Below are 15,924 nucleotides of genomic sequence, written 5' to 3'. Positions count from 1 at the left end.
GCGAGTGGAAGATGACCAATGCTGTGGAAGACCTTAAACATCCATCATCCCAGAAGTTGTTGACAGTGATGAGCATGATCTGATGATGATGGATGACAGTTCAGTACACTTCCAGCATCTTAGGCATCTCATTTGAACATGTGTGTGTGTGTATGTGCGTGCACCACATAAACACAGAGGTTCTCACTACGAAAAAAAGATGTCAACTCAATGAGTGTCAAAGTTGACAGTAGGCTAAAAATGCACAAGAGTTGTCATGTCAAGTGAACATTTGTATTGTTTTCAAGCAGATGCAGCAAATTTCCTTGCAAGGTTTGTGATGGATCCAAAGTGATGAGTGATGGCTCCAAATCTCATCCATGGGTAAAATTTGGAGCTATCACTTCCAGCCAGTGACAAAGGAGCAGTCCAAACAGTGGAAACACAGCTCTTCTATTCCCACCAAAGAAAGCCAAGTTTATTCCTTCTTCTGGCAAGCTGATGACATCAGTGAATGGGATGCTGATGGAGTAGTGCTAGTGAATTATCTTCAGAAAGGTCAGACAGTCACAGGGGCATATTACACAGACCTTATAAGGCATTTGCATGAAAACATTAAAGACAAATGCCAAGGAAAACTCAGAAAAGGAATCTTGTTCCACTAGGACAATGCACCAAATCACAAGTCTGTCACTGCCATAGCTCCACTGCATTAGTGTAGTTTGAAATGTTAGACCATCCCCCATTTAATCAGATCTAGCACCATCGGACTTTCACCTATTTCCTAATTTGAAAAAAATACCTGACTAGTGTCCATTTTCCCACCACAGTGATGTCATTGCCACATGGAGGCATTCCTGGAGGCTCAAAAGAAAATTTTCTTGGCAGCTGGAATCAAAGCATTACAAAAGTGACAAAATTGTATTAACTCCAAAGGGGGGACTATGTTGAAAAGTAATATGTTACCAGACTCCTCAAAATATATTCTTCATATTTTGGACACAAACTTTTCAAACACCCTCATAATCAGGTATACGGGAATGAAAGCAAAGAAGAGAGAGAAACAAACTGGATAAATCAACAGTGGGGTTTAAAGTGATGTTGCCCTGCATACATTCACAGTGGATTGCAAAATCTATAACAACAAACAAATTCAAGGAAATTTACAAGACAGAAAACAACATATTTTCATAACTTACATCTTGTATATTTGAAACTTGCTTTTGACATGCTCTATCTATCTGTACAACAATGCTGCATAATTTAGCTACCATTCCTCTTGGCTGTGCTTGGGCTGATTTAAAATGAGTATCATAAATTTCCCGAGCTTGAGATTTAACCTAGAAAAAAAAAAGGGTAAAAAACTGAAATTCATTTAAAAAAAAAAAAAAAAAAAAACTGTACAAAAAAAAATGAAGACAGCAGAGACAAAACATACATTTTGTGTGTGTGTTGTCTATTTTGATACAATACATAAACAATAAAATAATGAAAAGTAATGTAAAGTGGTGTATCATACAAGATTAATGCCATCAAAATGACTGAACATTAGATCTGCCAGTAGCATAGAAATGACCATGAATGTAAGTAATAGAGAAGAATTATTTATTTCTCACTTTTATTTTATTATAAACACGCACGCACGCATGTGCACACACATTTATTTGATCAGTGCATTGGGTAGAGGTACTGACCTGTCAAGTGTAATTACAATGGAATAAATTGAGAATGCCTGCAAAGTAAAAGTAGATTACCTGAAATTAATAAATTTCAAGTAATCTGCCTTTAACTCTGCAGGCATTTTCAATTTATTCCATTGTAATTACACTTGATAGGTCAGCACCCCTACCCAATACATTAATTAACTACATTTGGCTATATTTCATTGGTTGCTGGGTATTTCTGCTATAACTAGTAGTGCCCCAGTTCCATAATCCAGTTTAATAAATTAATATTTTTTCATTCTTTTTTAGACATTACTATTATCATTTTAATATACATCCTATTATTTTTATTTATATTATATACATATGTTCCCCCCCCCCATGTGTAGGATTTCAGTGCAGTGTTTTGGCTTGTGGCACACATACCTGGCTGCTCATTTGCTTATATCAAAGCTAACTTTTCTATTAACTAATATGGAGAGAGAGAGAGAGAGAGAGAGAGAGAGAGAGAGAGAGAGAGAGAAATACGCTCTGATATGAGCAAATAAATAGCCATGGAGGTATTCCATGAGCTAAAACCTTACATGCTATTTAGCAATTAAGCATAATAAATAGTGCTAGCTCTTAATAACATACCAATCAATGTATTGTATTAATAATTGGCTTTTATGTGTATATAATTTATTTATTTTTATTTTATTCTAAATATACTTTTTTCATGTATGGTTTTTGAGCTTATTTATTTAATTATTTATTTTTTTTGGTTCATGGCACACACATACCTGGTTGCAGATTTGTTCATATAAGAGCTTACTTCCCTATTGGATGCTTATGTATAATTCTTCACAATTAGCAATTGCATACATATTCCCACACATGCACACAATTTTTTTTGACACAACTATAAATAAAAGATGCAGATAACAATACTCTAAAAATGGAAAACTTTAGTGGAGGTTGAACTCTTAAGCGTTAAGGTGAAAAACTATGGACACTAAATGCCATAAATAAAAACAAATTAGGATCAATTCAGAATGAAATTTAAATTATGGCACTTAGGAAACTGAACACAAGAATAAATACATAAAATTAAATATATACGACATACACATAGTAAATTCAAAAAGTTTCCAGAATCGCGCACTAGTATTTAAATGGTTTGTGCTAAGGCCATAAGGTTTCATGGGTGTTGACGTTGACCTTGGTATACATGCATGCCAAATGGAAACTGGCTAAACCACTTCACTCATGTGTCACAGTTGACTGATTGCGGAAAGTCACAGCCTGAACAGCATTCTAACACAAGTTCTTTAAACTCGGGAAAAGTGATACAGAGATGCTGGAAGCATTACAGAAAGTTTATTGACGTGATTCTTTGAAGAAAACCAGAGTTTAGGAGTAGTTTAATCGATTTGTGATTGCTCATGAAGCTGGACTGTCTATAGGCTCAGTAGACACAATCCTGATGCAAGATTTAGGGTATGTTGCATGTGTGTAAGGTTTACACCACACTTGTTTTCGGCCAACCATGTGGACTGCAGGAAAGCCATCACAGGTGATTTATTCGAAAAATCTATGGAGGATCCGGATCCAAGCTTCCTAAGAAAAGTGGTCACTGCAGATGAGAGTTAGGTGTTTGCCCATGACCCTGATACCCAAATGGAATCATCGAATGGCACATAAAAATGTCCCCACAAGTCTCAGGCAACAAAATCCAATGTCAAAGGTGTGCTGATAATATATATATATATATATATATATATTTTTTTCCCAATGATGAAGGCATAGTTCGCCACATATTTATAACTAGGGGGGGAGAAGCATTAATGCTGCTTATAACATTGAGGTTTTGAGATGTTTGGGTGAGAATGTGAGGTGAAGATTACCTCAAAAATGGAAGGAATGGCTGGGTCCTGCACCACAACAATGCACCCAGACAACTGGCGATGGCAGTTCAGCAGTCACTGGCTGGGGGGAAAAAACCACAATCGTGCACCAACCTTCCTACTCCCCTGACCTTGAATCATCTGACTTCTGGCTATTCCTTAAACTGAAAATGAGGCTTCGAGATCATCACTTTGCTACAGTCAATGATATCAAAGAAAACAAAGTGCCCTACATGTGCTAAAAAAAAACAATTTTTAAAAATGTTTCAAAGCTTTGGAAGACTGATGGAGCAAGTGTATATACAGAAGAAGGTACTTTGAAGCTGATTAGCTTAATATGCCCAATTGTTCACTCAATAAACTTTTATTGTAAAGTTCTTGGAACTATTTGAATGTACCTCATATATCATAAAACATCACTTGAAGTGACCTCATCTGAATGAAATCGAAAGGACATCACCTCAAGTGAGTTTCCCAAACATGGATGTATTCTCTATAGTTAGTTTTCATAAAGACTCTCTGAAGACAATTTGTGAAATTTTGAATTTCAGTAATAAGAACATTTTGCACATAAATGCTTTTAAACATCACTTTATTTGTAACTAGAATTAGAGTCAAATTAATTGTCAAAAATCAAAACCAAAATAAATTTAAAAAAAAAAAAAAAAAAGTTGTCTTCAAAAAATTTATAAATGTTAAAAAATTGTAAAAAAAAAAGAACTAATTCTCTTTTTTTTTTTGAAGCAATACTATTCTCTATATCTATTTTTATATCACTTAATTCAATTGCATTAACTTCTGAATTTTGGAGAAATTCATCATGTTCAGCACTTGTAAACCAAAATCAGAAAAAAGTGCACAATAGGCATAATGTAATCTTCAAATATTTAGTCATTTGCATGCTGTCATATCTATTTAGATGCTGTCTAGTATTAATTGGAAATGTAAAAAAAAAACAGATTGTGCAAGGCTCAAGGGATAAAATTTTTCTCAGTGTTATCTGTACTTGTTAACAGGAGCGATTGCTTCCACAGGGATGGGATATACTTAAACAGAAGGGGTGCAAGAATATTTGCTGATACTATTGAGGCAGCATTAGGTGGATCAGAAAACTACTATCTTGGTGGGATACAAAGACTAATAGATTAAAAACAGCGGCAGGCAGAGGTGAAAGTGATTCTTGTACTGCTTCTACTGGAATGAGCAGCAGCCTGGAAAGCAAGGTGCTGAGGATTTCAAGAACTGCTAGAAGTCATCATGGAACAAGTAAATACATGGGCTGTTAGGGTAACTAAAGAGAGAGAATAGATACATGTATACTTACACATACGCCAATGCTAAGAGTATAGTAAATAAATTTGATGAATTTGAAGTGCTGGTCAAGATATCAAAAGCAGATGTTGGGATATCACAGACGTAGTGTAACAAATGAATGCAGAATTTGAAGTTAGAGAGTACGATGCATACAGAAAGAACAAAAAAGGAGGAACAGTTATGCTGTTAGTTAGGAAACACAAAATCTAAGGCAGTGCATCCAGTTGACATAGGTGGCCAGTGCAATGTTGAGTCAGTCTGATGTGACATAAGCATTGGGAAAGCAAAAATGAGAGTAGGAGTGTGTTACATGCTTAATGGCTTTGATAAGTACAAACAACAATGGTGCAAAGAAATGGGCCAGTAAATCAGAATGTCTTATAATGGGAGGAGATTTTAACTTTCTAAATATTGACAGGAACTTGTGGGCTGGTCATTCACACACTATCAAGATTTATGTGGATTTATTCGATTACTGTTTTCTAGAGCAGCATGTTCAAGAGGCAACCAGAGGAGTAGTACTCTTGATCTGATTATCAGCAGTAATTATTAATGCATTAAGAATCTGCAGACTTATTAAGGATCTGCATCAGTTCACTGTGATCACTGCCAAAACTAGGTGGCATTGATCACAGTGTACTGATGTGGGATTTACTTAAAGATGTAACTACTATCATGAGTAAGGGAAGGGCTTTTGCTTTTATACAGGTGACTATGGTGGTCTCATATAGTGTTTAAATTCTATACAGTGGGACTAACTGATGTTACCAACAGCAAAATTCTAAATAGGAAACATTCAAGGAATTAACCTTGGAAGCTACTTAACTTTTCATACCAAATTACTGTTAACAAATTACCAGAATTACTGTTCAGGTTTTAGGCTGAAATGGATGTTAGATGAACTACTGAGACTTAACATTAGCATTAGCAGAAGCACGTGATGCAAGAAAACAAGCTTATATAGCATCAGCAAAAAAAAAAAAAAAAAACAAAAAACCCTTCCCATTCACTCCAAAAGTTTGTCTAGTTCAGCCTTGAATTTATTTAAGATATCAACTTCCACAATGACAGATGGAAGTTTGTTCCACCAATCAACCACCTGGCTAAAGTCAAATTTCTGAACATCTATTCTACAACTGTCTTTCCCCGATTTGAATTTATGCCCCCTCAGGTGCGGAATCTGAACAAGAAAAACAATCCCATCAGCATTGAGCTTGCTGAAACCATTCATGGCCTTATACAGCTCAATCAGATCACTTCACAGGTGTCTAGTCTCCAGATGCTTCAATTTGGAGAATTTAAGCCTATCTTGGTAACAGCAACCCTTTGTTCCACTCACTAATCTTGTTGTCCTGCTCTGTACTCGTTCTAGTAGCTCAACCTGTACGCTGTACTCAAGGTGTGGCTTACCCATCACCTCCTTATCTCTGCTAGCAAAATTCCTATATATCGCTGACAAGACCCAATGAACTATTCTTGCAGCCAGTCTGCACTGCTCAGACTATATTATCAGAAAACTTCATATCTGACTGCATAATTACCCCAGATTTTTTTCATTCTCCACTACTCTGAATGTAGTACTGCACAGTTGGTATATTACTCTGGGGTTACTGCTACCCATATACAGTACTATGCATTTGTCAATGTTAAACTTCAGTTGTCATCTCTCAGTCCATCTGCTCAATTTTTCTAGCTCTTCATAGAGAGCACTGAGTGTCATTGCAAGTGCAAGCAGTGAATTACAAGCTCCAAAAAATCATAAGTTTTTTGCCATTTTATTTACTTAATTGTCGTATTAAATATTACTTTATAAGTAGCTTTATAGTCCTAATTACGTTCATTATTTCCATTTTTAATTTAGATAGAGATTTTGTAGGTTACTACTTAATATAGGTAAAACCATTGTTTCATCCAAATCTTGCTGCCATTGTTATATTATAGGGTGAGTGGTAGGGAATTCAAATTTTTAACTGAAGGGGCCAATTTAATTGAGTGGGTCAGCAAATCAGAATGTCTAATAATGGAGGATTTTAAATTCTAGATACAGACTGGAACTTGTGGCTTGGTCACTCACACACTAGCAAAACTCTTATGGATTTATTGGATGATTGTTTTCTGTAGCAGCATATTCGAGAGGCAACCAGAGAGTAATACTCTTGATCTGGTTGTCAGCAGTGATTATTTGTCATTAAGAATGTGCAAATAAAGCAATCACTAAGTGACAATGATCACAGTGTACTGAGGTGGGATTTACTTAAAGATATAATTACCATCAGGAAAGAAAGGAAGGGTTTTTGCTTTCGTAAAGGTGACTACAGTGGTCTCAGACAGTTTTTAAATTTTATACAGTGAGACCAACTAATGATGTTACCAACAGAAAATTCTAAATGGAAATCACTCAAGGAAGTAATTGTGGAAGATACTAAGCTTTTCATACTAACCAAGAAATACTGTTCAAGGTTTAGGCCTAAATGGTCATCAGATGAACTAATGAGACTTGTGACAGAGAATAAAAACGAATGGGATGCATATAAATTATCAGGAGACACAGAAGCCTATGGTAGGCATAAACTAGTCTGTAATCAAGTGACAAAGGTTAGGCAAGTGAAGACATGTCCTTGACAAAGGATGCTAAGAAAAACAGCAAGGACTTCTTTACTAATATAAACTCTAGATGAAAGAGGATGAATCAGATTGGTCCACTTAATATTGATGGTTCGACTGTTGACGATCCTGCTCAGACAGCTTACAGACTGAATGAGTATTTTGCGTCTACGTTCACACATGAGCTTACAGACTGAATAAGTATTTTGCATCTATGTCCACACATGAGGAATTCTTTAGGGAAGTGGATGACAAAAGCTTATTAAACTCTAACAGGTAGATTACTTATTTTGTAATAACTGAGAGCAAAGTGGAGGAAAAATTGTTGAAGTTAAACATAAGAAATGCACTTGGTATCAATGGGAGCTATCCAGTTATATCAAAGGAGACAGCAAAGGAAGTAAGCAAACCCTTAGCCGTAATTATGAGAGCATTCAGGGAAAGTCCCCATAGAGATGTGCAAAAGTATCCCCAATTCACAAAGTGGATCAAAGGGTGACACGACTAATTACAGACCTCTTAGTTTAACTTCTGTTCTGGGAAAAACAATGGAGTCACTGGTTAAAGAAGCGTTGCAGGATCATCTAGACAAGACTGCAGTAATAAATTCAAGCCCAGGGGCTCACATATGGTGAGTCCATACTTACCATATGTGAGCTCAACTAGAGACTAGCTTATATCTGCCATAGGCTTCTGTGTCACTTGATAATTTATATGCATCCCATTTATATGCATTGGCAAACCCAGGGTCCTGGGCTGGATATCATCATTCTTCTCTTCTCTCTCTCTCTCTCTCTCTCTCTCTCTCTCTCTCTCTCTCAAGGTAATGCGGGAATTTTTTTTTGGCTGGTGCAGCATAAGCCTCAGGCTTCCTTGCACCATATGGCTAATAATAATAATAATTCAGACACAGCATAGGTTTGTTAAGGGAAAGTCTTGTCTGACAAATTTGATTGGATACTATGTGGTTACAAAGGAACTGGATGCAAAAAATTATTTTGATATTATATACAACATAAGAGGTACATTCCAGGATTTCTGACATAAGTAGAGTTTTACGTAACTCGAGAATACCTAATAAAATATTGTTACTATAACCTTGATACGCCAAAATGGGAATTTTGGCATATCAAGGTTATGCCAAATAATGTGAATGAAGCATGCACTACAAGGTGATAGATGAAAATGGTTGAACAACGTGAATTTCAACTTCAACGCAATAACCTGATGTGTAACAAAAATTACATACAAAATGCTATCAAAAGCTTCCACTTTGCTCTCAAACAAAACTGAACTGACTCTACAATCCAGAAAGAAAAGAAGGAAAGGATGTATAGATGAAGTGCTAGAGTGTAATTCTTCTAAGAAATAGTCCATGTAGCTTGAATGTTGTGGGGATTTCTCTGAACTGCTTCGACGTATCACCTGTCTCAAACGCATGTTGTAGAATATTTCTTTTGAATTTTTAAAGCAGAAAATGAAATGTTAACTTTAGTTATTTACCTAGATTCTAGTTACACCACAGGTTATTATCCAACATGGTTTCTATGGGAACAAAAATAAAAACTTATACTTATTGTTCCTTCATTCAATTTCACTCTTATACAGAAAGTATCTTTGTGATTTTCCCAAAAAATTACAATGTCCGAAGTTACGTAACTCGGGGACTAATTGTACTTGGATTTCAGGAAAGCTTTTAATACTGTTTCAAATTAAAGATTACTGTACAAATTGGAGTAGTGTGGTATTAAGGGCAAGTTGCTACAATGAATAAAACGGTGGGAGAAGACAGAGAGTGGTAATCAATGGACACTGCTCTTGGTGGACTAATATTATTACTGGAGTTCCCCAGGGTTCAGTGTTGGGCCCACTGTTGTTTTGTATATCAATAATATTGATGTAGGTATATCAGGCTTAAAGTCCAAGCATGTAGAGGATACAAAGGTTGGCAGGTTTGTTAATGACAGTAATGGCAGTACACTACTGCACAGGATCTAGAAAAGGTTGGCAGGTTTGTTAATGACGGTAATGGCAGTACGCTACTGCACAGGATCTAGAAAAGTTAGGCAAATGGGTTGAGAAGTGGCAACAGAGATTAACACTGACAAACACAAAGTACTGCACATTGATAGAAGTAACCCTAGAGAAACATACCAACTGTGTGGTGCTACACTTAGGGTGTAGAAAATGAAAAAGACCTGGTGGGTGTGCAGTCAGATATGAACTTTTCTGAGCAGTGCAGATAGGCTGCCATAGCAGGTCAAGGGGAATTGTCAACGATATGCAGGAAGTTTGCTAATAGGGAAAACGAGATGATTATCCCTTTGTATAAGACAATTGTCAGGCAATGCCTTGAGTACTGGTTATACAGGTCTGGAAGCCTCATTTTAAGAAATTTGCAGAGTTCCTTTGGCAAGTACAGAGAAGAGCAACAAGACTGGTGAGGGGAATGAAGGGGTCCTCTTACCAAGTTCTGCAAATTGCAGCATCTGTCGACTAGGCAGCTGTGAGGTGATCGGATTTAAGTATATAAGGCCTTGAATGGGTTGAGCAGGATCAAATCTGATGGGATTCTTCAGCTTGCTCAGATTACAAACCTGAGGGGCATAAATTCAAATTGAGGAAAGAAAGTTGTAGAACAGATGTGCAGAAATTTGCCTACAGCCAGCAAGTAGGTGACTGCTGGAATAAAAATTCCGTTGGTCATTGTGGAAGTTGATAGCTTAAATAAATTCAAAAAGGAACTGGTCAAACTTTTAGAGGGAAAGGATATGTGTGCAGTAGCATACCGTCCTTAGTGTTGTAACAAGCCTACCAACCTTCATATCGTCTGCAAGCTTCCACATTAAGCCTGGTATATCTTCATTGATAAATATACAAAACAACAACAATGGGCCCAACACGGACTTCTGGGGAACATCTCTAATAACATTAGTCCATGAAGAATATTCTCCACTGATTACAACTCCCACTCAACTCAACCATCCATTCATCCATTGTACACATTTGCCCTAAATTTGCCAATTTGCTCTCAGTTATTAGAAAATCATTAAGCAGCCTGATACGGTTTGATAAACTTCTGGCATTCTCCTTCCTTAATAACTCCTCATGTGTGAATGTAGATGCAAAATAATCGTTCAGATTGTCAGCTATCTGAGCAGAATCCTTCTAGAGTTTATATAACTAAAGAAATTCTTGCTGTTTTTCTTGGTATTCTTTGCCAAAGATTTCTCATAATCTGCCTTCACATGTGACTCAATTACATACCAGCTTATATCTGCCATAGGCTTCTGTGTCGCTTGATAATTTATATATGCACCCCATGCATTTTTCTTCCCTGCCACGAGTCTCATGTTATAAGTTTTCCTAGGTTCGCTGTTGGCCCCATTGTTTCATATATTATTCAACAAAATTGATGAAGGTATATCAGGCTTAATGTTCAAGTTTGCAGATGATACAAAGGGTGGCAGGGTTGTTAATGACAGTAATAAGAGTATGCTGCTGCAACAGGATCTAGAAAAGTTGGGCAGATGGGCTAAGAGGTGGCAACTGAAGTTTAACATTGACATATGCAAAGTACTGCATATGGGTAGCAGTAACCTCAGAGTAATGCACCCACTCCATGGTACTACACTCAGGTTAGGGGAGAATGAAAAAGATCTGACAGTAATTGTGCAATCAGATATGAAGTTTTCTGAGTAGTGCAGACAGGATATCAGAGCAGCTCATGGGGTCTTTTCAAATATACAGGGTATCTCAAAAATATTGGTACAAACATTTAGGGTAGGTAGGTAGGTAACATCTAAAGGAATGTGAATCGCATAGGAACCCATAACCGGAAACATCACCGTAAGTCGGTACACGGCGCTGTTCATCAGTTCGCGAGAAGGAAAATTTCTGGTTTACTCATTCAAGCAGTAGTTGCCACATGAAGAGGATGCATCGCTATACGAACTGTGAGCTGGCAGACATGCACCTAGTGTATGGATTAGCAGAGGGCAATGGACGAGCCGCTCAACGAATTTACGGAGAACTCTTCCCAGACAGACATGTACCGGACCACTGTTTGTTTACGTGCGTGTGTGCATCAAAATTTGTGCGATTATGGGTCATTTAGAGGTAACAGGAGTAGTATGGGCAGACCACGTTCGACTCGAACTCCCGCCATGGAAGAAAGTGTGTTGAATGCCATCCATAATAATCCTACTACCAGCACATGTGGTTGCCTCTGCCTTAGGCGTGTCTCGTTGCAGTGTACAGCGTGTCTAGCACGACGATTCCATACACTGTTTTCGGGAGTTGGAGATTGTTCGTGCTTCTACCCCACGCTTTCTAATTTGGATTCAGGATCATAAAATGTAACAATTTTTTATTGCAGACACCAAACGGGAAAAAATCTATATGGATTAGCAGGTTTTAATTTTAAATTCACTTTTGATGACTCAACCCTCTGTTTGTCGTGATTGCAAATGTTTGTAGCGAATGAAAAGTTTTCCAGGAATTTTATACATGTCCAATTGCTCATGTATTAATATTAAAATGTATCCATGGGAAATAAAGTACTTTTCAAGTTCAGACACTTTACTTTTGTTTTAAAAAATTTTTTCTTCGACGATGGCAATTGTTTCACAAATGATTGTTTCAGATGGCCAACCGGACCTTGGATCATCCTCCACTGACTCTCTTCCTCTTGAATTGTGCCAACCACCTAGCAACAGTTGCATAGTGTCATTAATAAATATAAAAAACAATAACATCAGTAAGGGGCGCAACATGACCCTATGTAACCTCACACCCTCATGCGTAGCAAAGTTGTTAGAATCACCGTCATCCCCACACCGAGTGAAAAAACTGAGTTCGAATCCCCTTGATGACGTGAGGAATTTTTAAAGGACTTTTTCTTCAACCTTGCCAAGTTGAGCGGTTTCAGGCGAGGGTAGAATGGTTTCCCGCTGGAAAATCGGTTTTTTCGTTCAGCAAACAGCAAATCAATCACAGAACACACGAAATTTACAGACAATATATATGGATCAATACTGCCTTAGTCGGTGATGCGCCTAAAACCATTCAATAAACAAACCAACATGTAATTTAACCCCAAGGACTCAACATCTGGTGAGTATGGGCTTGACAAACCCAGGGTCCTAAGCTGGATATCATCATTCTTCTCTTTCTTGCTGATTCCCTTCTACTTCTCTCTCTCTCTCTCTCTCTCTCTCTCTCTCTCTCAGGGTAATGCGGATTTTTTTTTTTGGCTGGTGCAGCATAAGCTTCAGGCTTCCTTGCACCATATAGCTAATAATAATAATCTCCAAAGGGTTCAGTTACTGCTCCCCCAAGATCATCCTGCATGTGTGGCTTTTGCGCAGTGGTTTTTCCAAGAAAGTGTTCAAGACTTGAATTTTCCAGCCTATGTTTTGGTCACGGATGAGGCTTATTTCACTCAGGAAGGCTTATTCAATCAGCACAATGCTCATGTGTGGGCTCACAACAACCCATACGGTGTGCGCCCCCATTCGGCACAACATCGCTTCGCAATAAATGTGTGGGCAGGTATTGTTGGTAACTGCTTAGTCGGCCCATACCTGTTACCATCCCGCAGGAACTCCGCTAAATATCGGATCTTTCTTGAACAAGTTCTACCAGGGTTACTTGACGATGTTCTAGCAAATGTGAGATGCAACATTTGGTTTCAACTTGATGGGGCGCCTGCCCATTATGGAAGGTGTGTTTATGGCCATTTGAACAGGCGTTTTGAGCACCGATGGATTGGCCGTGGTGGACCCGTTGCCTGGCCTCCACGCTCACCTGATTTATCGAGCCTTGATTTCTTTCTGTGGGGGGCCCTCAAATCTATCGTGTATGAATCGCCTGTGGAGACGGAAATGGATCTCGTGGCGAGACTCGTCTGCGCTGCTGCTGCTACTGCCAAACAAACTCCAGGTGTGTTCAACCATGTCCGGCAACCCATGCTGCGTCGGTGTCACACATGCATCGCGTCCCATGGTGGAACCTTCGAGCATCTGTTGTAACATCATGAAATGCATCCATCTCGTACTCCGATGTTAATATTATGTCAAATAAATGTTTGCCACTAATTACTGTCTTGTGTCATTTCTGCTTCTTGTGCCTCTGCTACTACTTTCACCGTGACGTTTCTGATTATGGGTTTCACATTCCTTTAGATGTTACCTACCTCCCTTAAACGTTTGTACCAATATTTCTGAGACACCCTGTATATACAGGAACTTAGATACCGGGGATAAGGAGGCAATTATCCCTTTGTATAAGGCAATGGTCAGGTCATGGCTTGAGTACTGTGTACAGGTCTGAAGGCCTCGTTCCATGAAGGATGCAGAGCTGTTGGAATGAGTACAGAGAAGGACAATGAGACCGGTGATGGGAACAAAGGGTTGCTCTTATCAAGTAAGACTTAAGTTCTGCTAATTGCAGTGTCTGGAGGCTAGGTACCTGCGAGATGACTTGACTGAGGTTTATAGGGCTCTGAATGATTTGAGCAAGCTCAATACTGATGGGATTGTTCCTCTTGCTCAGATTGCACACTTGGGGGGCATAAATTTAAATTGAGTAAGGCCTGTTGCAGAGTAGATGTGCGGAAATTTGCCTGCAGTCAGCGAGTGATTGATTTTTGGAACAAACTTCCATCTGTGATTGTGGAAGTTGATAGTGTAAATAAACAAGGAATAAGTGGACAAACTTTTAGAGTGAATGTATAAGTAAAATGGGAAGGGTGGGGTTTTTTTTTTTTTTTTTTTTTTGTGAGGCTGTATAAGCTTTCTCTATTGCATCATAGTTCACTACTAATGCTAATATGTACTAGAAAAATTTTAAGAAATGTACTTGAAAAATCTTGATAAAACGTAGATTCACATATACTCTCTTTATTAGAGCCCATATCAGGCCAACACGCATCTATGCATATCCTAATGCAATAGTTAATTTGGGCTAGCAACTTTATATTATCTTTATAAGTTTATCTTGAAATACCTAGGCGTTACATTTCATTCAAAGCAGGTCACCTGAAATGAATGCTTAAATACATGTCCACAACTGATAGATTTACTCATATCTGCAAAAAAAAAATGTTCGTAAAGATTGTTAAGAAAAAAAAACATTGTGTATGCGACACTGATCGCTACACACAATATCCCGCTTTGGCATGATATGCACAGGATGCAATCTGAATACAAACATCAATTCTGCTACCGAAGTAGAAGAGGTGCTCTGTCTTTACAATTTTCAGCCTATCTGTAGAAGCTCTTGAAATCTCCACCCTTTTCTCTCTGTCAGGTCTTTTGAATTCCACGATGCAGTTCCTCTATTTTTTAGATTGCTGTTTAGTTAACTATCATTTCATTATAAACATTTAGTATTTCTTGAATGAATTAACTTTTTGGACATGCTATATATACATATATAGTAGAATCACAAATTGGGATAGCAATCTAAATTTGGACTGCCAACAAATATTTTCACAGAGACCATGAGTGACCACAGCTTAATGAATAATTTATACATATCCATAAAGCAATTTTAATTTTGCAAGTTCCTTTAACTAGACTTATGACAATCAAAAAATGGATCACATATTATAGTGAAAGCACCTTTTTTCACGTTATATAGGGACATGCTATATATACATATATAGTAGAATCACAAATTGGGATAGCAATCTAAATTTGGACTGCCAACAAATATTTTCACAGAGACCATGAGTGACCACAGCTTAATGAATAATTTATACATATCCATAAAGCAATTTTAATTTTGCTATTTTGCAAGTTCCTTTAACTAGACTTATGACAATCAAAAAATGGATCACATATTATAGTGAAAGCACCTTTTTTTCACGTTCTGTAATAAGTAAATGCTCTGTAATAAAAGAATATAAAAATAACACTATAATATTTACTTGATGTTTAATTTTATTCTGAAAACAGATGAGGACTGTGATAAGTTGCATTTTTTCTAATATTTTCTACAGGTAAGTTTATCAATTAATTATTTAACCGAAAAATAAATATTTTCAAATTTTTCTGACTTCGAAATGTGACTCTTTTGAAGTTCTGATGGTAAAAAAATAATCTCAGTTAATGAAATCTGTATCTCTTCAGACAGCTCTCCTAATATTTTAAATAAATCGACATGAATATTAATTTAGTTACTTTTTGTTTCAATGCCTCTATTTTTGAACGTAATCTTCTTCCTCTTCGCCCAGTCCATCCAGCTACAAATTCAGATCCAAGGGATGTTTCAGCTGTAAATGAATGCTTTGTACCCCTGTTTGATTCAAAAATGAATCCTGGAAGCTCCTCCCTTAAAATAGTAGCTTGCTACAAAACAAAATTATGATATCTAAACAGATTATAATACCCATCTAAAATCAAAATTTGTTTAATACAATAAATATCTGCTAAACTGGTTTAATGAATTATACATGATTATAAAGATATTCT

The 15,924-nt window shown here is 37.2% G+C and overlaps 1 protein-coding gene across 8 annotated transcripts in view; it reads right to left on the bottom strand.

Moving 5' to 3' along the window:
• The window catches only part of Ufd4 (ubiquitin fusion-degradation 4-like), a 729,475-nt gene that overhangs the window by 429,384 nt on the left and 284,167 nt on the right, over positions 1 to 15,924 (bottom strand). For all 8 annotated transcript variants that reach the window (XM_090376711.1, XM_090376719.1, XM_090376714.1 and 5 more), the window contains exons 14-15: positions 15,634 to 15,801; positions 1,179 to 1,319 (exon numbers count right to left, since the gene is read on the bottom strand). In XM_090376711.1, the coding sequence (XP_090232837.1) occupies positions 1,179 to 1,319; positions 15,634 to 15,801 (309 nt within the window). The remainder of the gene's footprint in view (positions 1 to 1,178; positions 1,320 to 15,633; positions 15,802 to 15,924) is intronic.

Source organism: Mastigoproctus giganteus, chromosome 6, assembly GCF_048544385.1.
Source record: "Mastigoproctus giganteus isolate SK-2022 chromosome 6, ASM4854438v1, whole genome shotgun sequence".
Lineage (NCBI taxonomy): Eukaryota > Metazoa > Arthropoda > Arachnida > Uropygi > Thelyphonidae > Mastigoproctus > Mastigoproctus giganteus.
Note: the sequence above shows the minus strand (reverse complement) of the source record. Positions and strands in the feature narration are given on the sequence as shown.